At 33.2% G+C, this 25,122-nt stretch overlaps 3 protein-coding genes, 1 long non-coding RNA gene and 1 pseudogene across 4 annotated transcripts; 3 read left to right on the forward strand and 2 right to left on the reverse strand.

Annotated features, from left to right (window-relative positions):
* The first annotated feature begins 227 nt into the window (after positions 1-227).
* LOC108456326 (protein SELF-PRUNING) lies at positions 228-1,627 on the forward strand. Its single transcript, XM_017754924.2, has 4 exons — positions 228-490; positions 598-659; positions 984-1,024; positions 1,166-1,627. The coding sequence occupies exons 1-4, from the start codon at positions 293-295 to the stop codon at positions 1,381-1,383; spliced, it is 519 nt and encodes a 172-aa protein (XP_017610413.1). The 5' UTR covers positions 228-292; the 3' UTR covers positions 1,384-1,627.
* A 2,847-nt stretch (positions 1,628-4,474) lies between these two features.
* LOC108455859 (germin-like protein subfamily 3 member 2) lies at positions 4,475-5,528 on the reverse strand. The gene has a single exon (XM_017754425.2). The coding sequence runs from the start codon at positions 5,333-5,335 to the stop codon at positions 4,664-4,666; it is 672 nt and encodes a 223-aa protein (XP_017609914.1). The 5' UTR covers positions 5,336-5,528; the 3' UTR covers positions 4,475-4,663.
* A 7,645-nt stretch (positions 5,529-13,173) lies between these two features.
* Positions 13,174-17,300, reverse strand: LOC108454198 (iron-sulfur assembly protein IscA-like 1, mitochondrial; annotated as a pseudogene).
* On the forward strand, positions 13,360-15,387 carry LOC108454197 (protein ABSCISIC ACID-INSENSITIVE 5). Its single transcript, XM_017752575.2, has 4 exons — positions 13,360-14,475; positions 14,896-14,967; positions 15,083-15,112; positions 15,217-15,387. The coding sequence occupies exons 1-4, from the start codon at positions 13,360-13,362 to the stop codon at positions 15,307-15,309; spliced, it is 1,311 nt and encodes a 436-aa protein (XP_017608064.2). The 3' UTR covers positions 15,310-15,387.
* LOC128280850 (uncharacterized) lies at positions 15,817-16,566 on the forward strand. The gene is made up of 2 exons (XR_008271036.1): positions 15,817-16,112; positions 16,263-16,566. It is a non-coding gene; the product is annotated as an uncharacterized LOC128280850 (long non-coding RNA).
* Positions 17,301-25,122: the final 7,822 nt, after the last annotated feature.

Consider the following 25,122-nt stretch of genomic DNA (forward strand, 5'->3'; position numbering starts at 1 on the left):
CTCATATGATTGAATGGAATATGTACAAAGGTACTAATCTTTCTGATTCATTTGTCACCAAAGGAGTTTACAAGAGACTAAAGAGCGAGAGAGAAAAAGATATATACTCCAATCCTTTATAGCCTAGTTTTATTTATAGCTTAGATCTAGAGAGCATACAGTGTTTCCATAGGAGTTCCATACGCTATATAAAGAGCTTCTGCTTGTTCTCGTCCTCCAGCAAGGAACTCCAATCGAGCATATAAGATATATATATCCCTTGATTCTCTGTCTTTAATTCAGAACTCCTCAAATGGCAAGGGAAGTAGAGCCTCTCATGGTTGGGAGAGTCATAGGAGATGTTATGGATTCTTTCATCCCAAGTATTAAAATGTCGGTCACTTTCAACAACAAACAAGTCTTCAATGGGCATGAGTTTTATCCATCAACTGTTGTCACCAAACCTAGGGTAGAGGTTGTAGGAGGTGACATGAGAACTTTCTTCACTCTGGTAATTAAATTTAAAACCCTTCTTCTTATGATGTCATTTTTAACAAGTTGTGCTCCACCTAGGTCTTTCACTGTTTAAATCGAGCTGGTGTTTATGTTGCTTTGCAGGTCATGACGGACCCGGATGTTCCTGGACCTAGTGATCCTTACTTAAGGGAGCACCTTCACTGGTACAGCTCTCAATAATATGTGAACAGTAAAACTTATCAAAACCCTACACAATTTTGGTTTCATCACACACTCATACTACACTCACTGAATGATCTTGAAAAGCAAAGCTTTATGTATTAATTAATCATATTAAAAATTTAAGATAACAAAACCGTATACTTATAATGATGTCATGTCTTTATTATGAATCATCTGCAATAATCAAGTAGTCTGCATGCATTTGACTCGAGAGCTCTTACCAATGGGGAAAAAAAGAGCTACATACAGACAGCAAGATAAAATAATAGCCTGACAGTTTCTTTTGACATCTGACCGTTTTACAGGATTGTGACAGACATCCCTGGCACCACAGATGCCACATTCGGTAGGGTTTACTGTGTAATTAGATGTACTGTTGAACAATTTAAGAAGATACAAGAAACACTGATCTTCTCTTCTCTTCTTACTTTTTATTTTCTTTTTTTTTTTTATGGTTTCTGGGGGTTTGTTTTTTTAAATCAAACAGGAAGGGAAGTGGTGAGCTATGAAAACCCAAAGCCAAATATAGGGATCCACAGGTTTGTGTTCGTTCTTTTCAAGCAGAAACGTCGACAGATAATCAAGTCACCTTGTTCAAGGGATAACTTCAACACTCGACGTTTCGCTTTTGAGAACGATCTTGGCCTTCCTGTTGCTGCTGTGTATTTCAATGCTCAAAGAGAAACAGCTGCAAGAAGACGTTGATTAACCTGCACAAAAGTATATCTGTGATGGGGTGGTCTTGATCAACTAATATTTGTGTGGTTTTTCTATTCAGTATAAAGATATATATGTATATAGGCTTGTTCTCTATTAAAAATAAAACTTTGTGCAGAGATCCATCCTCCTCCAAACTCTGCCATTGGTTTGATTTCAATTAAGAATTGTTGAAGTTGAAGCTGAAATGTTTTTCAGTACTTAAATCTGAAAAAGTGCAACTTTTGAATTATTTATCTGTATGAATTATTACTATTCACTAGTGTAAACGAGGAGTAGTACTTATTTTTCAAACTGCGGAATCATTGGAATTACAACGTGGCACAAAATCACCCATGCAACTCACTATTTGACAAAGTACCATGAGAAAATAATAGGATAAATCTTCAAACTGTATATCACCTTATTATAGAAATTATGATTTTGTATAACTTCATATATCAAAATTTCATTTCATTTAATTAATAAAATAATTAATAATATATAATCATTTTACATATCTTATATACAAATAATTATATTTATATAATATATAAATAAATGAATAAAATATAAAATAGTTATAAAACTATTATCTTTATTTTATTTTGATCACCAAATTATTAATTTTTTAAATTAATCACTAAATTTTTGGAATCAATATTTGTATTACTCTCCTTAGTCGTTGTAAAATGACTGATGAGAAGCTGGTATGAGCATTTTATTAGTATAATTAAATAATCCTTAAATGTTTATACATTCTATCAATATAATTCTAAATATAAAATATTTAATAAATTAACTCTCAAAGTTTATAAAATTTATCAATTTAGTTCTAATTCTATTTTTTCTATCATTTTAATTTATATTTGATGAGTAAATAAAATAACAAATTTTATAAATATTAAGGGTTAAATTTATTATTACTAACCACGAGTTTACAGTAACCTTCAGAGCCTGTTAACTCTACAAGGACAAGATTCTCTCAAATACTTGGACCAGATTGAAGATGTTACCGCCTAGACCTCCCTCAAAACCCCATTAATTTTCAAACAAATCCCGTCTCAGTCTATCCGTTGAGCGGCAGTTACAACGCAGAAGCTTCAAGTTATGGGATTTTCAAAGAGGTTCCGAGCACAAAGGAGAATGAGATTGAGAATGATTCTGCAGGAGGCAACGATGAGTCAGGCCAAGGAGCTGCTATGGAGAAAATGCCACTAGCTCTCTGGAAACACTGGAAATGGAGTGAAATTCTTTTGAAGACCGTGAACCAGACCTTTCCAGTTTTTTGCAAGCACTGAATGAACTTGTACCTATGAGTTTCTAAGCGTGGTAAGGCTTATGGTTGACAAAAAATGAAAATCAATGAGGAGTTTATTTGATTATAAAGTTTTATTCTAAATGTATTGAATATTTTATATTTAGATAAATATTAACGAACTAAATTTATTATTAAATTAATAAAAAAAGCCAGGTCAACACTTCCAATCACTCATCTATGGTGATGAAGTTTGACCAATCTCATCATCTTTTGGACACTCACAAACACAACATGAAGAGAAAAATTATTTAGAGAAAACGGGTCTACTTATTTTATTGGTTTTAGCTGTAATACCTCCAAAAGGAACCCAACTCAGTTTATACAAGAGGAGACTGTTAGCTCATGATGAGGCTGTTATTAACGACTCATCCTAAACAACCAACTCAGTTAGCAGAACTAAACTGATACAAACATACTGAAACAAAACTAACTAATTACTCTAACAGACTACTAAACTACTCTAACAATACCTAACTAATAGGAAAGTGATCAAAATATTTTCTATCATTTTATATAAAATCTAAAAATATACTTATTTACAATTATATTTAAATCTAAAATATTATAATATTCGTTTACAGCTTTATCATTTTAATCAAATCTTATTTAATTATTATATATTTTTCAACATTTGTTACGTGCATTTTTTTGCAATGGTGGGTCTGTGATAATATAATAGTAATTATAAGGCTTAATACTTCCTTAAAAAATATAAGGCTTAATATTACGTAATTACACATTTCAATAATTTTATGTAATGTTTTAGAATTAATATTTATATCCTTTCTCTAGGAAGATGGTATATTTAAGCACGCTCAAATTAATGCCTGTTTACATTAATCAATATGTTGTGATTCCAATTAAAGTACTATATGATGAATTGATGTTAAAATTATTAAAATTACTGAATAAATCAGGCAGAAACTCACCTGAAAGAGATGCTATGTGATAAAAAATGAAAAGCTGTTAACGCAAAGAGAAAAAGAACACGTGTCAAAAAGTAACAAGTGGCCACAATGAGGGGCAAAGAAATTTTCTTCCTACATCTTTAACTTTGAATAAATTTATTTATACTAGATTACGAAATATTCGTGACAAATAAAAAATACAGTTATAAAATTGGATTAGGATTATATTATATTATATTCAGTGTAAAATTACGTAAGTTCAAGTACTTCTTATTTGACATAATGCTTAGAATTAGGCATAATTTATCTCCAACTTATAAATAAGAGAATAATGCGTTTTAGCGTGCTCGAACCTATATCTTCCTGTATTGACAACAATATCCAAGTAAATCGAACTAAGATTCAGTCAGCAATGTTATAATATTTTTTAATTTATAAAATATAAAATAAAAAAATACTTTTATAATAATATAAGATGCTTTGTAAAAAAAAATAAAAATCACAGTAGAAATAATAGTACTTGACAGTAGAAGTATAGATATATAAGTATTAATTCAATAGCAACAATATATATAATTAACCAGTCGCAGTGCATCTGTTCAATTGATATGGAACATTTTCAATGTTGATTAATTTGTTGCAGTGTGAATTGATTCTCTCTTTTTCTTAGTGTTGAACTTTATTCTTTGGCAAGTAGTAAGGCAGCAAGGCCAGGTGATACTAGGATTCCAACATTACAATTCCTCATCCAGACTGCACTACCCCTTTACTAACATTAATCTCGTAGAACCAATGTTTTACCAGGTCAGTAATTAAATTGTTATGTAAATACGGCATTGTTTGGTCAAAGGGAAAAAAAGGAGAACCGATGGAAAACTAAAACATGGACTTTCCTTCATGTATCTGTCTTCCAAAATTACTACAAAAATAGGAACCAAGCTATTGGCAATACATTGAAAATTAAGGAACAGAAACTGTAACATAAACAGAAAACATAATTAACCTTTCATCCAAATTTTTGTAACTTACTCTTTCATATTTTCCAAGACAAGTAAAATGTTTAGTTCACTGTTTTAGGATCAAATCTTCTTCTCATGGTCCCAATCTGCTTATGATTGAGGCCAAAAGCCTTCTCCAAAAGCTCCTCGTTGATACCAGACCCAAAAATGGCAGATGGAATCTTTTGAAGTCCTGGGTTTTGGCTATTAAGACATGCAAATATTGTAGAAGGCTTCTCACCCACATTCATCTGAAAGTGAAGCAGACCTTTTGGAAACACCATAACTTCTCCTTGCTCAATCACCCTGGAGAAAACTCGGTTGTTTGAATCAACAAAGCCTGAATAAACACTTCCTTGCACCACGTAGGCAATCTCAGTGGCTCTGGGGTGAAAATGGGGTGGATTTATCCCACCAACTTTCAAGTCGGCTCGCACAAATGATATCCCTAGTGTGTTGATCCCTGGAAAGATTGTGGGATTCACTGGGAAGGTTGCCAGGCCTGTGTCTGTGAAGTTTCCACTGGATTTTAACCCCGAGAAGACGAAATCATCGGTGGTGGCCTCCGACGAGTTTTTGCAGGGTAGAATGCTGAGATGAGCTGTTTTTATAGATCCAAATTTGGGATTTGGAATGCAGAAATCCTGAATCGGATCAGGGTCCGAGGCTAAACTTTCATCCCCATGCATGATAAATACCACTAGTACAATCAAAACCCATGATTTTTCTACCATATTTTTTCCCTACTAATAAATCAAATCTCTTAACTCCTAGAGGATGTTCAGATCGGTATATATAGAAGCAAATGAAGCATAAAACTTGCTTTAAAGCTAAATACGCTCTAAACATGATTACAAAAGCAATAATCAACAGTTTCGAAAGCAGAATATCAGGAAGTGTGTACTATTTAGGTAGAGGCCTGCATTATTATCACTTGTATATTTTCATTATATAAACAAAATTAAAAAAAGGAAGTCATATTTTTAAATTTGAAGAAAATGATGAAGATTTCGGTAATGGATAATCGCAATGATGATTGCATATTCTTGATGTCGTCCGCGTGGGAAGGTCAATTTACAAGTGTCGAGCCAATCTAATCAAAGTTGAATATGATTTTGTTGTAAATTCGGGAAAAAAATTAAAAACCAGGAAAATTGAAGCCATCCTTTGCTTGAATGTGAAGGAACGTGAAATTTGTCATGATTAATTCCACTTTGTTGTTTTATATGATGATATTTCTTAAATTCAGTGGCGTGTAAGAGTTGGTGGAAAATAAAGGAAAAGTGTTTTTTTCCCTCCTTCTACTCACTTTTGGCCTTGGATATTTATCTAAAATCTTTTCAAACTATCCTATTTTCAGTTTTTATATGCTTGGATGACAAGATAAATAACTACGAAATATTATTTCATAGATTTTATTATTTAGATACTTTAATTTGGATTTATATTTTAATTTTTGCATTCAAAATTCTTTATTTGGGAGAATCACAAGCTTCCTTTTATTTAATTTGTAATATTTTAATCCAACATTCAATAATTTATCCTAAAAAACTCAATAATGTAAATTAAATTACGAAAGAACACAAAAAATAAAATAAGTATTATTAATAAAATATTGAAAGTTTACATAATTACATTGCCTTGAAAATAATTATGATAAAATAAGACGTCATCATTATTTTAAAAAGATATATTATTTAATGTTTTTATATTTGTGTGATTCAAAATTCTTTATTTAGGAGAATGGACCTCTTTTTTGTATTTAATTTGTAATATTTTAAGCCCAACATTTAATAATTTAAAATATAAAAGAAACACAAAAATAAAATAGATATAATATGAATATACAAATATACCAAAATATTATTAAAAAGCTTACATAAATATATTACCTTGAAAATTATTATGGTACAAAAATAATATGAAAACACTAACTTTACGAGAGAGTCGGGGTTAAAGTTTTTGCTTGGCATCCCAATGACTAGAATTCAAATCCTATTAATATAATCCCCTCCCGATTTATAAGCTACCAAGAAATATATATATATATATTTAGTGAACACAACTTTAACATTTTTCCATACAACATAATTATATATACAGTTGAATGAGAAAGTTGCCCGTTCTTTGTGGGGTTAGGCAGTCTCAGACCATCGTTTGGAGCATCAATGCTGATAGTGTATTAGCGTTAGTACGGTAAATACTAGTGTTAGAAGTCAATCAGCATGGACGATGAATTACATGAAATTTGCTTCACAAAGGAATAGCATGAAGCGGAGGAAGAGGAGTTTGAATGCAACAATGCAAAGAATAAATTCAAACACAGGATGGTACCATCCATCAATCCAGATGCATTAACTACAACTTTTTCAAGGGTTTAGAAATTGTCAGAGTTTGTTAAAATCTTTCCGATGGAAACAAATACGTTTATTTTTCCAATTCTTAAACAAAGGTGTGTACTAGAGAAAGGTTTTAGAGGAAAGTCCATGGATTTTTGACAACCACCTGTTAACTCTCGCAAATTATGATGGTCACTTGAGACCAAGAAATTGTGTTTTAAAAATGGTGCAGGCATGGGTTCACTTATATGATTTACTGCTTGGATGGTTTCGACAAGATATGACAATTCGATTAGGCAAAACGGTTGGTAACCTGAAAGCTATGCATATTGCCAGCAAAGATGGTGCTTGGATAGTTACCTATGGTGTCAAGTTTGAAAAATATATTGTTTAAGGTGTCAGGTTGTTTAATAAATATACATGTAAATTTTTATTTATTGCATCAATATTAATTAAAATAATCTAGTCGATCATGTCAACTAATTAGTATATTTGAACCACTAAACTTCTAATTTACTATGCACATGATTTAACAATCTTAATGTAAACTTCTATTATCTCATATGATTTAGCCAAATTAATATATACATTATACTAAGTAGACGAAAATGTGATAGTTTTTCAACACAAAATTTTACCCAATATAATAAATTTAATTAATCATCTTCTCATCTACAATTTCAATATGATATCCGTTAAAATATATATCCTTTTAAAACATAATAATGTATTTGAGACTAACTAGAACATTGTGCATTAATTATCTTGAAAAACAATGTATAAGCTCTTATGGAGCCTTAAATTAATTTTGTACCACCAAATATTGGTTCATCCATTATCAAGTAAAAAATTTGTTTATTATCCCTAAGGATAATATACACTATTGTATTATCTATGAGATATATGTTTCCTTTTCTTTAAGAAATATTAATTGAATAATAAAATTTTTCAAGTGTATGATGTTGGATTTAGCGCCCTAATTGTAGTACATTTGTTCGTATACTTGTATTTTTTAACAGATTGATTTAATAAAATTATTAATGAATTACATTAATACCCTTTGTATATTGTCCTAAATGGTTTTTGCATACAAAGAAAAATAAAAGAAAATATTAGCTTACTGGTTATCTAATATTTAACTACTACTAAGCAGTATTACGTTGATGATAGATTTGTATGTGTGACCCGTATACTTTGATGTAAGTAAAAGTCTAAGTTCAAATAGATAAGACACGTCCAAAAGCTGGTGCATAGGGTATACGACTCCTCTAGTATGTAACATTATTCACAATAGTAGAATTCTTAGCTCAAGACATAGGTAAATGATAACCTCTCATTGACATTACATGATAGATGAAAAGTAAACATAGCCACAGGTCATTTGTCTTTGTGATGAATGATTTAGTTACTATTTGATTGTAATTGACTTTTAATGAAGAAAGGTGTAATGGTTACCATGAGATAAAATAGGATCATACTAGTTTGACGGATTTACCCCAAAGAGATTAATGATATTCTATGAGGTAACGCAATTGTGACAAGGTTATTGGACGAGCACGGATCGAATTTTTATTCTAAGTGTCCCAAAATAGTAGTAGATCACAAACTGGGTGTCCAGAATACAAACATGCAAGAATCTTAATTCAAATTTTATCTGTTCATGTTTTTGTCATGGTTAGACTCCAATTATAATAAGGATTGTAACACGCCTTGCCCGACTCGACCGTCGAGTTTGAGTCACTGGATGCTACAATCGTTGTTAGAGAAATTATGTGCAATCATGCACTTCTCGATTGTTTAAATATATAAATAAACATTAAACACATTCGCAACATGTCACATAATCATTTTTTATTCAAACATGATTTTACGAAAGCTCTTTTGCTAACCTGAGTATGACTTAAGACCAAATTAGAACCAAAATGTAGAGTTTTTAAAAGTCTTGGGCTGACGTCACGAACTCAAATTTTTAAAATACATTATTACTATTTCTAAAAGATATTATATTTACTAAAAAAATAAAAAAAATTATTATAACCACCAAAATATAATATAATAATATTAATAATGGGTAATCTACAAAAATAGTCACTTTTGTTTGCCTCAGGTTACATTTTAGTCACTTATGTTTAAAATGTTACATTTTAATCACTTATATTATTATTTTGTTACAAAGTGATCACTTTACCGTTAAGCTCTGTTATCTCTCTAACGGTAATCGTAGGTGGCAGTCCAACTAGTCCAACTAGATTTTAGGTGACAACTTAGATTTCTAAATGGGATGAAAATAAATTTTTAATTAAAAATTTTAATTAATTAAAATTTTCAAACCTAAACCTTAACTTAAAAAACTGTTCATCTCCTCTTTTTAATTTTTCTTCTGTCTTTTATTTTTTTCAATGGGTTTTTTTTTTCATTTGATTGGAAAAATTATTATTAAGATCAAAATAGTTGAAATCAGCAATAAGAAAGAATAATATGGAATACCCACAAAGAGATTGTGAACATACAAGTTGATTCAGATCATAAAAAATTTGATTGAGAAACCAATTATTCAAGAACTGTAAAAAAACTAGAAAATATAATAATTAGGAACAAAAACAGTGAAAGTAACGACCCTTTTCTGAAAATTTTAAAATTAGCTTGAATGAAACATGTTTCTGGTTGCATTTTATGGGATGTCTATTGACTCAAAATAAAATACATGTTTACAAACAATTTCAAAAAGTAGAAGAAAATATCAAGAGTTTTAATTTAGGGTTTTCATTAAACAATAAAAAATCTAATATTTTGTTTTTCAGTACTGAATAAAAGAGATAGAGGAATATAAAGAAGACATACCTGAACCTTCCATTGAATCCATCTTTATGAAGCAGTCAATTTGATTTCAACTATTTTGATCTTAATAATAGTTTTTCCAGTCAAATGAGAAAAAAAAACCATTGAAAAAAAGAAGAGATGGAAAAAAAATTAAAAAGAGGATATTAACAGTTTTTTTAGTTAAGGTTTAGGTTTAAAAATTTTAATTAATTAAAATTTTTAATTAAAAATCTATTTTCATCCCATTTAGAAATCTAAGTTGGCACTTAAGATCTAGTTAGACTGCCACGTAGGATTATCGTTAGAGAGATAACGGAACTTAACGGTAGAGTGATCACTTCGTAACAAAATAATAACATAAGTGACTAAAACGTAATATTTCAAACATAGGTAATTAAAATATAGCATGAGGCAAACAAAAGTGACTATTTTTATAAATTATCCTATTAATAATTTAAAAATATTGTTTTCATTGTTCAATACTTATATGAAATTTTAATAAAATATTAATGTATTTAATATTTGTACTATATAATTTTATTCTTTTTATTTCATTTTCACTCTCTCTCTCTCTCTCTCTCTCTCTCTAAAAGACGAACATTCATCCTCTTTCTTTCCAAAAACCCCCCACATCGACCATCGTGCGTTGCTGGCTGGCGTCTTTTCTTTCTCAAAATTTCAAGTTCGAATTATTTCAACTCCTCTTATCGATTTTCCTATTGTCTGCTAACGTCGTAGATCTACAAAAAACATTTGAAGCTTTCACCTATATCTCGTTATCTTCCCTCGTTCGACTGCAATGATTCTCTCCCTTCTTTCTTTTCCTCATTGCCTAATCAAAACCTACAAACCCATGCTTTCATTCTCTCTTTTACATTGTTGGCCTGCTGAATCATTCCAGTGTTGTTTTTTTAATTGTTTTGCATTTTACTTTGTTGCTTGTTGAATCATTTCAGTGTAGCTTTGTTTTGTTTTATGTTGAATTGAAAGAGTATTTTCAGAGCCTGAAAGGGATGTTATTCGATGGGGAGGTAGGAATAGCCATTCAGCACTTCCTCTACTGAATGATTTTGGAAATTCGATGAGCCAAATTCATGCTCTACTGTAGCACACCGAACCAACCCTAATATCTATGCCATTACGTAGAACCAAACAAAACATAAGATTACCAACAATGCAAAAGAAAATCAAAACCCTAATCTAATTTTTGCGATGGAAAAACAAAAAGGCATAAAGTGAAACTAAACCCTAACTTTAATAAAGTAGACTCACTAATTTGAGCGACTTGGACTTGGGGCTGCAATCGGGTCTCACTGGGACTTAGACCAAACTAGACCTTCAGTGTGCAGATCAAATTCACACCCTGGCCTTTTTCAAACGGGCTCTTTCAAGCTTAAGAATTTTTCAAAGATCCTAATAGTCTTCCTAGTTGGGCCACAGCAAGACATAATTTTAAGAAAAATTCATTTCTGAAAACGGATTCTATTTAAAAATTAATTCCATACGGGATATCCAAATATCCACCGCCCCATTCGGAATTTCATCCAACATTGTTCAATTACAACAACTAAACTCCCATTTTGATAACTTTGAATTCAATCATAAAATGAAAATTCAATGTAATCCTAAAATTCAAGAGTCAATCCCAAAATTTTACATGAAACTCAATTTTGCTTAATTTAGCTCTAAAAATCAATTTAATTTAAAAAGTCTACATACTCTCGTTTTAATAAAATCAAGAATTTGAAGCCAAAATTAAATGTTTTCTTTGATGAATGAAAACCAAAGGAAAAAAAAAAAAAGAAAAGAAAAAACAGGGTTCCTTAAAATCACTTGAGTTGATTCCCACCACCTCAACTTTATGTGGGATCAGTCCTCGAAATATTTCCAATAATAATAAATAAATAAATAATTGATTTAGCACCCCATAGTAGCGACAAATAAACTCATTTTTCAAAATTAGTAGAAACGCAGATTTCAACCCTTGTAAAACGAAGGAATTACATTACATGCTGATGCTTGAAGAGAGAAATTATAAAGGCCTATTTGTTGCTTTTACTTGTAGTACTACTTATTCAGCTTGAAATGAATACTACATAATAATGCATGGTAGGGTTTTCATTTACCATGCACGCATTATGAGAGTGGAAGCTTAAATTAGCAATTGGCATAGGTAAGATGAATGGGGTCTTGTTGATGAGCAGAGAAGGCCAAACAGCACACGCGTTTAGCTCAGAGCAGCAAAGCAAGGCAGAGGCAGCCACATGGGCAAAACGTGTCGATCAGAACAAGCCTCAGCCGCCCATCTACTACTATTTCGGGACACCCAGTTTTTATTCTCAACTTCCTGCCTGCGTTAGGGTTGATTTAGAATTGACTTTATAGCCTTTGCTGCTCTTTCATTGGGCCCCACTCCTCTCCCACGGGAAACTTATATACCCCCACCTCCCTTCATACAAACAAATGCTTTCATCTTCTTCTTATATACCCACATCTGCAACTCATCATTCCTCGTCTTATTACACACACACATATGTATAAAGCAACTTAGTGTTGGTTTCATAGAGCTTCCCAAACTAAACCCTTTTTTTTTTCAGCTAAATTATCTTCTTCTTCCTCGTTGGAATCAGGTATGTCATACTTACTTATCTATCATATAGTTCTTTTTTCTTTGTGTTTTCATGGTTCAAGTCTTCAAGAATCGTAGACAATTCAAGGAGAAATGTGTTATTAATATTGATTGAAGTTCAATTTTTGAAGCTAATTTGTTCCATGGCCTATCCCATGTATGTCTGTTGTAGTTAATAATGTTTTATGTTACATTTAACTAAATGTCATATGGGTTAATTATATAAATATACCAAAGAAAATTATTAAAGGTAAATATAGATCCATAATATACTAGAGTAGAGGGCGTATAGTAGTTAGCTACATAACTAGCTTTGATAATTTTTATTTTTTTTATTTTTTAGATCAGATCAGATTAAATTGTTGAATCGAAAGTACGTCCGTCTGATTATATAAGTTATTTGTTTGTCTAACTAAAGCTGCTTTGTTCAATTAAGTTGGATTGAGTCCAACCGAGTTTTAGTTCAGTTATTAGGGCAATAATAGAAAGTGATACCATTAGTATTCAGTGGTACTAAACTAAATGATGCCTGCATCCATAATCTTTCCCATAACGGAAAGATTCTTTTGCATTTAATTTGCTTCTCCGCCACCCATATCGATATTCGACTTTAAGAAAGTAGCCCACCATTTTGACTAAATCACATCACTTTTTGAGGTTGAATCACTTCATTGTACGGCTCTCATTAATCCACTCTCTCCTCGCCAGTACAACTTGGAATTAAATTTAGAGATTTGTTCAGCCAAAATAAAATGAAATTAAGATTTGGACATACTATTGCTAATATTTTCTTTTCAAAAAGAATGCTTAGGATTATGGAAAAAGAATAATTAGTATCCTAAGTTACAGAGGAAATATTTTAACTTTAGGGTTGGTTATATAAGAACTAGTGAAGATTAAATTTAAGACCTAGCTGTAAGAAAGTGGTAGTATCTGATTTTTTTTTTTCAGTGTTTAGAACAAGATTTTCATGCTCTCTTTCTTTGTTCTCTTTGTTCGGTCTGAATTAACAGGTTTTAGTCACAAAGAAAAAAGAATGGTGGTCTCCGAGTCTGAGATCGGCGAGGTCGAGTCACCATTGCAGGGGGCAAATCAGCAACAGAAGAACCACCCATTCTCAGAACTTGGAAGGCAATCTTCAATTTATTCTCTAACACTTGATGAGTTCCAGCATACACTGTGTGATGGCGGGAAGAACTTTGGGTCCATGAACATGGACGAGTTCCTTACCAGCATCTGGAACGCTGAAGAAAACCAGGCTATCAACTCCAACAATAACAACACCAATCATCAAATCAACTCTGCAAATAAACAAGATAGCGATCAAGTTCATTTGTCTTTTAATGAAACATCAAGCAGTAAAGGTATAGCTAAGCAGCCTAGTCTGCCAAGGCAAGGCTCGCTTACACTTCCTGCACCGCTGTGCCGGAAGACGGTCGATGAAGTTTGGTCTGAGATACAAAGAGGGCAGCAAGGACAAGGGCAGAGTAACAATAGCAACGTACAAAATGCTGATGAGAATGCCAGTACTCGGCGGCAGCCGACTTTTGGTGAGATGACCTTGGAGGATTTCTTGATCAAAGCAGGGGTAGTAAGGGAACAATGCATGCCACCACAACCACCATCGGTACTGCCTTCACCGCATCATCAGCCACCACAATATGGGCTGTATCGAACGGGCAATAACCCTACAGTTAGTCCAGGTTTTGTTTCCAGGCCTGTTGGCTTTAGTGGGACTGCATACCAGACAATGCCTCCAGGTTTGAATGATGGTAAGACTGGTGGTGCCTACCAGCCAGCTGCGCCACCACTAACAACGGTTATTTATAATGGGAAGGTAACTGGTGGTGGTGGCTATGGACCGGGAAAGACAATCGGAGGGGTGGCTCCAGTGAGTCCAGTCTCATCGGAAAGGCTTTGTACCAATCAAGTTGATAATGCAGCTTCACAATTCGGGATGGAGATGGTTGCGGTACGAGGAAGGCAAAGGATCATCGATGGTCCAATAGAGAAGGTGGTCGAGAGAAGGCAGCGTAGGATGATTAAGAACAGAGAGTCAGCTGCAAGGTCTAGAGCTAGAAAACAGGTACATATTGAATTGAGAGTTATACTATTTGCTGAAGTAAATGCATACAGTTATATGTGTCAGAAACCGGTTTCCCATTATCACAATTTTACTGGTGCCTTGGCCTAAGTGCCTAACAGTTACAAACAACGACAAGTGTCTTCCATAAGTATCCCGGCCATGGATGAACTTGACTAGACCTCAATCTTCTTAGTCTTTGAAAACCTAAGCAATTAGAATACTACAATGTAGGATACAACTCTTTGCTTTCATCTTTTCTCTATCCAACTGGACCCGACAATTTTAAGAATTAGAATACACATGCTTGATGGTTTTAATTGACAATTTCGAAGTTTTTGTTATACCAGCAACAGGTTATTGGAGATATTAAAATATGACTAAAAGTACCCATTTCTTACAAGGTTGGTTTGGTTTTAACAGGCATACACAGTTGAGCTAGAAGCTGAATTGAATCAATTGAAACAAGAAAATGCCCACCTTAAGCAGGCTCTGGTAAACATCATTGGTTTTATTTATTTTCATTAAAATTGATGATTTTCATGAAGCTTTTATCATCTATCATTCGAATAATTTTTCTCCCGTTTTACTTGTATCAATAACATAACAGGCAGAACTCGAGAGGAAAAGAAAGCAGCAGGTAAAGGCATTCATGTTAATGGCAATAATATGCACCCAACTAGTTAGAAAATTCTATACATGATTTACTCTTTGCTTCGTTTCTTCCTAATTTTTTTTTTTCAGTGCTTTGAGGAATGGAAAACGAAAACACAAACAAAAGCCCGGAAAGCTAGAGAAAGACTAAGAATAATGAGAAGTCTGAGTTGTCCATTGTAAAGCAAAAATATGTCACTGCCAGGAATACAAAGGAACAGGAAAATAGAACACGTGGCCTGGAGTTTCAATTCTTACAAATATCTATTCAGACACCTAAGACAGTCTTCATCTTACAATACATTGGCTGCAGTCATTATGAATAATCAAATAGCACATCAGCGATTTGTTCAGTCAAAACAGCCTTGAAGACGGCTTAAATGGAGGTGGTATTTGGCAATTCCCAGAAATCATAATAGTTTATCATAGAACCCTAGATTCCCAACAACTAAATGCCACTACTTGGCTTTGCAACTTGATAGTGACTGAACCATAGGCAACATATCATAGCATGATCCACATAAATTATAATGTTGTAACTATAAATATGTTCATTGAACTACGCCAAGTGCTATCATTTCCAAGGAGTTGATGGAACATACCTATAAGTTTGTATTTTGGCGAAGAATATTAGTTATTGCTGCAATATAAAAAGAACCCCATGAATACAACAATTACATAAACAGAACAAACTGGTATGTACAAAATGATGGCATCTACCATGCGAAATACGTGAATCTATGCACTAGCCATACTCGTACAATCAGTTAGGGGAAACTTTAAGAGCTCCCTGGAATCATTAACTACCACCCTGTTTAGCAGCTTCACCACTAACACCAGCTGTTGTCACGATAGATTTACCGTAACCACACTGACCTTTAGAGTTTGGGTTAATAAAAACAAATTCAGACCTGTGAAAATAAGGTTGAATACAAATCAAAACGCACTGGCCTTCATAACAAAAAGGTGCAGAAAATCAACAATAGGTATAAAAGCCTGTTCTGTAACAGATTGCATTCAGATTGATGCATAGACATGCGAATTGCAGTGAGCAAAACTTCGCTACGTGCAACATCCCAGATAATTACAAAATTCAGTTAAGGAATCTGCTAACAGAAATAATTTTCTTCCCACAGGAAGCTATGTCCATGAAAGCACTCTGAGCAACCGCAAGAAGGCTACACAGGGGAGGTGGATGGAGAGGGGGTAGAATGGCTATTGTAAGTAGCCGTCGTAGGAATGAATTATTACTCACAAAAGAAACGATGACAGACAGGATGAGCCATGCAGTCAAAATAGTCAGAAATATTATGCCCACGCATATGCCGGGTAGGGGTATTTTCAATCTTTTAAGTTCTTCTCGCATGTGTTGAACTGTCAGGACAACAGTATCCATAACAATAGTCAGAAATAGGCCAAGTGTTAGTGCTTTAAATACAATTATTCAATCTGGTAATCACTGCTAATTAACCGTACAAAGCTACGATATTTAGCTAGCGGATGAACCAAAAAATGATGTGAAAAAAACAAAAATAAAGCTCCGAGAAGATTGGAGTTTGAAATACCTCAGTTTATCATCATCAAAAACCATCTTGGTTTCAATCACATGCACAAAGCTTTAGGATCAATTGGTATTTTACGCCCTTGTCCTCAACAAATTCATCGAATTTTCCTTTCTCATCTATCAGTCAATTCCGTAAAATAAAAATAAATAATTTTCCAAAATATTAATGCATTTCGTAATATAAAGAAACAAAAGTCGGAACACTAAGAATATGAGACGAACCGGCGTAATTGAGGGTGTAGAATAAGCGGCTGCAGCCGCGAGCCTCAACACCCAATCAAGGAATAATCTATTGAGCTGTTGAAGAAGGTGACGAATTCTAGGGGCAGCTGATTGGGTCAAAGACAGCGCTTGCCGCCTTAACGCCGCCGGCTCGATTTTCTCTGCGGCGGCAGTCGCGAATAATCGAGAAGCCATCAGTAAGTAGTCTCTAAACAATGTGGTGGCCTGCGAAAGTGATGGAAAGGGGGACGAAACATAAAAATCTCAAAACTATGGTCAAATTCGTAATGCTATACTTAATTTTTTTTAAATAAAACGTTATACTGGAATTTGATTTTTTTAACTTTATATATAAGTTAAAAAAACCCTGAATTTTTTTTTTCAAATCTTTTGCTTCTTTTTGTTTTTGCTCAATTTGCTCTTCGTTGACTTTTTAGTTTATTTTTTTTTTGAGAATTTTACAATAATAAATGATTTTATGAGTCACTTTAGACTCATATTAAGTTTATACTTTTTTATTTATTTTTTCATTATTTAATATGTTTTCACTTTTAGAAGTTTTTGTCTACTCTTGTAGTATGCCTTTTAGTATTGTTTATGCATGTAGTCTTACTTTTGTGAGTAATTTTAGGGTTGGTTTTGTCGTCGTTCCTTCTAGTTTGGTCAGTTCTTCGTTGATTTATGCCTGCCGCTTTGAACTATCCAGGGTTGATTTTCTTATTATATTAAGTTCTTGCAATCACTTCTAATAAGTTGTGCTTGAGTTGTGACAGAATCGGTTGTCAATGTGCCATAATGCTCTATTGATGTTGAAGCTTTTGTTATTTTCTTCCCCAACTTGTATGGTCTTATGAATTTCTCTTTTAAAAAATTTACATATAATTTTGATAAAATTTTGATTTGATTTGATTTAATTTGTAAATTATATCATATAGCATCATTTTATATTTATATATTGTATTTACAAATAATTATATTTATGTATAAAATAAATTAATATTTATTGTTTAAATATGTATATAATTGAATTAACATTATATATATATTTGAACACTAATAAAAGATTCATGTGTGCCTTAAATTAAAATTTATATGTCAAATTGTACATTAAATTAATATTAATGTGTAATTTTAAAATTTATTATTTTTTAATATTAAAAGGAATTAAGTAAATTATACCATTAATCACATGATTGCATTTTTATTTTGCCCCTTTAAAAGCTTTTCTCAATTTAGGCATTTATTTAATAGTTTGTTGAAAAATTTAAATAATTGAAAGTCAATATTTTCAATATATTTTTTAAAACACTTTTTTATAATCCCTAAAAAAGATCATCTAATAGTCTGCCTTGTGGCATGTTTTAGGGTTTGTCTGCCTTGTGGCACGAATATAGTTTTCAGGGATTTTCTAGGGTTCAGCGACATTAAAAATTAGGTTTCGGATCTGGGGGAGAATATGGCTGAAGTAAACGTGGTGGGGGTAGATCTAGCAAATCTCCAGATTATGGAAGAGCCTTTGGTATTGAACGAAGATGCGGTTTCTACCGACTTAAACTACGAGTTATGTCTGGTAGGGAGGGTACTTACCGAAAGTATTGTTAATTTTCCATCTTTAAAAAATATTATGGTAGATTTGTGGCATTCTTTACAAGGGGTTTCGATTACAGAGATCGAGGATAGGCGAATTCTTTTTAGATTTTATAGTGAAGTTGATTTGAAACGGGTGGTGGATGGCATGCCATGGTTTTTTAACTGACATTTAATAATATTCCATAGAGTACAAAGGGGGGAGATTCCATCAGCGGTCCCATTATGGACCACGGTATTCTGGGTGCAGGTTCATAATTTACTGCCGGGATTCTTTACAGAAGGCATGGTGTGACAACTGGGGAATTTTATTGGGATGTTTTATGAGTATGATGCAGCATTGATTACAAAGAGGGTGACTAAATACATGTGGATACGTGTTCTATTGGATGTGAAGAGCCCACTCAAAAGGAAGAAAAAGATAAGTACAGGGAGAAATCAATGCATATATGTGTTATTCCAGTATGAAAAATTACCATTGTTTTGTTTCTTATATGGGCGGCTTAGGCATGGGGAGAATTTTTGTCCTATTCGACTAATCCTAAGTGATCAACAAGTGGAGTTTGGATGGAATATTTCACTAAAGGCAACGCCAAGGAGGGGAAGGCAAGTGGTAAGTAGATGGCTAAGGGATGATACTGATGAAGGAAGATGGACATGTATGGAGTTAGAGGGGGAACCAGGACAAGGAGATTCGGAGATGATGTGACGAACCAGAAAGATATTTCAGAGGGTTTGGGGGTGGAGGGGCGATCTAGGATATATACAAAGAAATCAATAGAGTGGAGGAGGGATGACGAGATTGGAATGCTTGAGGAGAGGGGGTGGATGCCGAATTGGAAGACATGGCTATGGATTATGTAGATGGAAAGAAAAGGTAAAGACACAACACAGAAGGAAGTAGTACTAACATTAGTTGGGGACCAGTGGAGGAAAGATTAAATAATACATTACCGGCGGCCGCTTTTAAGCAGGCCGACCGGGCACAATGAAAATCCTCAGTTAGAATGTTCGTGGTTTGGGGCAGCCACGAGCTATAAATCGTCTCAAAAATAAATTGAGACGCATTCAGCCCCAAATTTTATTTCTAATTGAAACAAAGGTTAATAGGAAGCGTATGGAGATAATAAGGAAGAAGTGCGAATTTGAGCATGGTATTGATGTTGATGCAGAGGGGACTAAAGGAGGTTTTTCATTAGGATGGAGAGATGAATGAATTTAACGTTGAAAAGTTATTCAAAATCGCACATAGATGTAGAAATGGAGGAAAATGATGAATCAATAGTGTAAAAATTTACGGGGTTTTACGGAGCGCCTGTAGAGAACAATAAAAAAGAGTCATAGAATTTGTTGCGACAACTGAAGCATGGGAACGATAAGGCGTGGCTAGTATTGGGGGACTTCAACGAAATTCTATTTGCATACGAAAAACATTGGGGACGTATAAGAGAGGAATGACAGATGAATACTTTTAGAATGACTCTTGAAGAATGTGATTTGAATGATTTGGGGTTTTCTGGGCAGTGGTACACTTGAGAAAGAGGTAGAGTAGCTGGGAATAATATTAGGGAACGGTTGGACAGAGGGGTCGCTAACCAAGAATGGTGGAGTCTTTTTAATACTTATTCGGTACAACATTTACAACATGGCTTATCAAATCATTGCCCGATGTTAGTTGATACGAGAGGGGATACGAGCCTACAAGCAATGTATGGGCAAAGCAATTTAGATTTAGCGCCGATTGGTTGTTGAGTGGAGAAATAGAGGAGCAAGTCAAATAGGGGTGGTTGTCAAACGAGGAGGACATTTTGATGAAGCTTAAATAATTGGGGGGTATGTTTAAGTAATTGGGCAAAGAAAGAAAAAAGGGGCTAAGGAATGTCATTCAAAGGTATTGAACAATATATTGTTAAATTTGAATGCTAAAGACATCAGCGATGAAGTATTAGCAGAGATGACGGAGATTAGATTGGAGTTGAATCTAGAAGCTGATAGGGAAGAGCTTTTCTGGGAACAAAAGGCGAAAGCGAATTGGTTAAACATGAGAGATAAAAATACGGCTTTCTTTCACAGATGGGCTTCGTATCTGCGGAAAAAAAAAAACAGAATTAAAGGGCTTGAGATATCTAAAATAGCAACAGATTATTTTAAAAATTTGTTTTCATCAAGTGCAGTTAGTAGAAGTGATAATTTAAGCGCGAAAATACTTCCTTGTATTACGGAAGAAATCAATGAAAATTTGAGAAAGGAGTTTCAAGCATCAGAGATTTTGGAAGCAATAAAATCTATTGCCCTTCTAAAAGCTTCAGGGATCGATGGGTTTCCGGCGGTCTTCTTTCAAAAATACTGGAATATCGTGGGGAGGATGTTACTAGGTACTGTTTGCAGGTCCTCAATGGTCAAAGGAGTATGGATGAGGTAAATCAGACAAGTATAGTTCTAATTCCAAAGGTGACTTCACCGAAAACTATGGGTCAGTTTCGTCCCATTAGTCTTTGCAAGGTGATTTATAAGATAATTTCAGAGGTATAGTCAACAGATTTTGTCTTATTCTACACTGTTTTATCAATGAGAGTCAAGGGGCGTTTGTGCCAGGAAGGCAGATCACAGCTAATATATTGGTGGTGTATGAGATTATACACTCATTTAAGAAAAGAAGGGGGGTTCAAATAAAGGTTTTTGGGGCAATGAGACCCGCTGAGTCCGTACTTATTCCTTATTTGTGCGGAAGGATTTTCACGAATACTTGATAAAGCGAAGCACGATGAGAGGATTTTTGGGGCTAGGATTGGTAGAAGCAATATTTCAATAGCGCATCTATTATTTGCTGATGATAGTGTGTTGTTCGGGGAGGCATCGATTGAGGGTGCTAATCAAATGAAAACTATAATTAATTAGTACGAAGCAATATCTAGACAACAAGTTAATTTTGATAAATCATTGATTTACTTTAGTGGAAATGTCAAACGAGAAGTCCAGGAACGGGTTGGGGGCATTTTGGGAGTGCGAATTTCCAATAATCCGGAGAGGTATTTAGGGCTCCCTACAATGGTGGGCAGAAGGAAAAAACAGGCGTTCTCTGAGATGAAAGATCGTTTTGCCAAATTGATCAACAATTAGAGTGTTCGGGTTTTTTCGTCTGGAGAAAAGGAGGTATTTATCAAATCCGTTTTACAGGCTATTCCAATATATACGATGCAATGCTTTAAATTACCGATTGCATTTTGCCAAGATCTTGAAAATATTATAAGCAAATTTTGGTGGCTCAACTCTAACAATAATAGAAGTATTCATTGGTGCAAGTTGAGTGATATATGCATTCCTAAATCGAAGGATAGGTTGGGTTTTAAAAACCTGTCTATGTTTAATACGACCCTTTTAGCGAAGCAGGGCTGGAAGATCATCACGCAACCGGATTGTTTATTTGCACGAGTAATGAAAACGAAGTACTTCCCATAAGGGGAGTTTCTGAGTACAAGAATAGGTTTTTACCCTTCGTTTACCTGGTGTAGCATCTGGGGAGCCTGACGACTACTGGAAGAGGGGATTGGCTGGAGAATCGGGAATGGTCAGGGAGTCAATATATGGAACGATGCATGGATCCCGGGAGCTGAAAATGGCAGAGTTCAATGTTAGCAAATCGATATAAGGTATTCTAAAGTATCAGATTTAATTGATAGAGATTCTGGTACCTGGAAACAAGAGGAAATTCGATCTTTATTTGGGGAAGAACAAACACAGAAAATTATCGCAATTGCACTGGCGAACAGCGAGTCACAAGATGCCTTAGTTTGGAGGGGGGATAATACAGGGGTATATACAGCAAAAAATAGATACAAATGGAGCAATACAATAGAAGTTTCTAATATACAACAAAATCCTCTAGCTAAGTTTTACAAAAGACTTTGGGTCATTAAGGTGCCAAGTAAGATTGGAGTCCACTTGTGGAGAGTGGCCAAGGAGTATGTGTCGGTTTTGTATAATTTGAGAATCCGCAAACTGGTGAATAACACGTTGTGCCCAGTGTGCAAAAAAGAGGAGAAAACAGTAAGCCATATCTTCCGGGATTGTTCTTTTACTCGACAAGTCTCACTGGAGCTGGGATGTAGTTCTTCAACATGCAACAGGGAAACAAATTGGAACTTTTGGTTAGCGTCGATATTTGAACATCTTACCGAAGAGAAGTGCACAAAAAGAACTATTCTTTCATGGGCTATTTGGCATAACAGAAACAAAGTGTATCATGAGGGATGTAGGGCTCAACTGCATGAAACCGTGGGATTTATTCATGTATATTATACCGAAATTGTACACATGAGTGAAGTGTTGAAAAGCATAAATGAGATTTACAATAAAACATGGCAGCCACCTAGAGGAGACAGAATAAAAATCAATTTTGATGCAGCTTTCAACAAAAGTCAACACAAATCAGTTTCTGGAATCATCGCGAGAAACAATGATGGAGAGGTTATGGCTTCGTGCACTTGCCCAGGTGTGAATATGGCGGATCCTACTACGATCGAGGCTAGAGCGTGTTTATAGGCAGTCAACATGGCAGAGGAACTGGGATTTCAAGAGGTAGATGTTGAGGACGACGCATTGACAGTTATTCGAAAAATAAACCTGGAATCAGAGGATAGATCTTTTATCCAAGGTTATATCTAAGAAATAAAAAAAAAAAGCAGGCAGTTTTAGAAGCATAAAGTTTTTTCACATACAGAGAGAGGCTAACAAAGTAACACACGGACTGGCGAATGAGGGCTAGAAATTCGAGGACCCACAGTACTGGATGGAAGAGGTTCCTAGCGAGATGGAGGATCTGGTAAATAGGGACCAAAATAGCAACAATGGCAGATGAGGCGTTCATGACAAGTCCGTATCGGAAAATGAAAACGTGATTCGATGAACTCTTGAAATAACTAAAGGCTCGGAATTGAAAAGTTATTTGCTGAAGACGATTCAGAGGAAGAGTCTTAGTAGCAACTGATGCAACAAGAAAAGGGGCTCGGGGGATTGGCTTGTCATTTTTTTTTCTTTTGCTTAAATGGTTTCATTTGTATTGGCAATTGTAAAGACTGATTCATTTATTTCCTGTTTTCATTTTCCCTAGACACCAATTAGGCTGTCAATTAGAAAAGGACAGTTGTAGGAAGAATTTATTGTTTGTGTAAGGCATTGGCTAAAATCCCATCAATAAGAGCATCAGTTGAAACGTTCAAAAAAAAAAAAGATCACCTAATACATTTATTTTTATAAAAATATAGAAAATGATAATATGATACAAATCTACTCACTACGGAGAATTTTAATATAATTTAATTTTTAACATTATATCTTCTTTTAAAGACTTTAGATTTTTAATTTGAATTTGTTTAAATTAATGAGAAATATTTTAAAACTAAAGATAAAACTCTAAAATAAATTTTTTCATAATTTAAAATTTTAATTATCAAACAATTGAGTTATAATTCATATCTAATTTTAATTAAAATAGAAAACATATTTTACAACTTAAATTCAATATTTAATTTCTTTTCAATATCTGAATTTTTAGTACTTATAATTTTAGTTTATCAAAAGTCTCTAAAAATATTAAATATTAAATTTTAGTACTTATTGAAAAGTTATAAAATATTAATTTTTTTAAAAAATTGAAAGCTTGGAGTCTTCGTTTTACTAATAAGAAAAGGAAACTTGAAGTGTAATGATGGTTAGACTTGTATATTTAGTCCCTATACTTTAATTTTATAAATTTTAATACTTATATTTTTAAATTTGTCAATTTTAGTCTCTGCACTTTTCAAAATTTGAAAATTTAGTCCTAACCCAAGCGGTAGCACTTAAATCTGTTTGTTTGCATTTAATTACTAATCTTGTACCATATATACAATTGTAAATTTAGTTTATATTCTTCAATTGGATTATTTTAAGTTCTGTACTTTTTAAAATTCTAAATTTTAATCTTAATACAAATGACAATCGTTAACTTATTAACTGAATTTTTAATAAGTAATATCGAAAATAGCAAATTGATATAACATCGCACATATGATAATGTGTTTACCACATTAAATTTTGAAAATAATACAATTTAAGTCAATGAATTTAATAGTTATCATTTGGTGATAATTAAATTTTAAAATTTAAAAAGTACAAAATTAAATGATCAAATTAAAATACAATGATTAAATCCACAACTTTTACAAAGTACAAAAACTAATAGCAAAATTTAATCTAAGTTTTATTAAAATTATTAAATTTTAGAAAATTATAAAAAATATAAATTACCCAAATATTATAAAAATAAAATACTATTTCTTTTATAATATTTAATAAATATTATAAAACTTTTATAGTATTTTGTACTTTCTTAAATGATTCTTTTATAATTTTAAAAATTAATTAAATCTTCATAAAATAATTAAAAACAATTTAATTATTCATATATCTTTTTCACACCCAACTTTATACAAACCGTCATATCTCATTAGGTACTTGGACGAAAAATAACCTCTATTGATTGTAGTTGAGACTTATTTGCCTTTTATAATTATTTTATGAGAGTTTCTTTAGGGTATTTTACCAATAAAGGTCCATTTCTAACTTTTTTTACGGAAATGGAC

The sequence above is a fragment of the Gossypium arboreum genome, chromosome 9 (assembly GCF_025698485.1).
Source record: "Gossypium arboreum isolate Shixiya-1 chromosome 9, ASM2569848v2, whole genome shotgun sequence".
Lineage (NCBI taxonomy): Eukaryota > Viridiplantae > Streptophyta > Magnoliopsida > Malvales > Malvaceae > Gossypium > Gossypium arboreum.

Excerpts from the sequence above, each read along its gene's own strand:
- LOC108454197 (XM_017752575.2), top strand. The coding sequence starts at position 13,360 with ATGCTCTCTTTCTTTGTTCTCTTTGTTCGGTCTGAATTAACAGGTTTT. Across the intron at positions 14,476-14,895 it reads GGTCTAGAGCTAGAAAACAG|GCATACACAGTTGAGCTAGA; the intron begins GTACATATTGAA and ends TGGTTTTAACAG. Across the intron at positions 14,968-15,082 it reads CCCACCTTAAGCAGGCTCTG|GCAGAACTCGAGAGGAAAAG; the intron begins GTAAACATCATT and ends ATAACATAACAG.
- LOC108455859 (XM_017754425.2), bottom strand. The coding sequence starts at position 5,335 with ATGGTAGAAAAATCATGGGTTTTGATTGTACTAGTGGTATTTATCATG.
- LOC108456326 (XM_017754924.2), top strand. The coding sequence starts at position 293 with ATGGCAAGGGAAGTAGAGCCTCTCATGGTTGGGAGAGTCATAGGAGAT. Across the intron at positions 660-983 it reads TTAAGGGAGCACCTTCACTG|GATTGTGACAGACATCCCTG; the intron begins GTACAGCTCTCA and ends ACCGTTTTACAG. Across the intron at positions 1,025-1,165 it reads CACCACAGATGCCACATTCG|GAAGGGAAGTGGTGAGCTAT; the intron begins GTAGGGTTTACT and ends TAAATCAAACAG.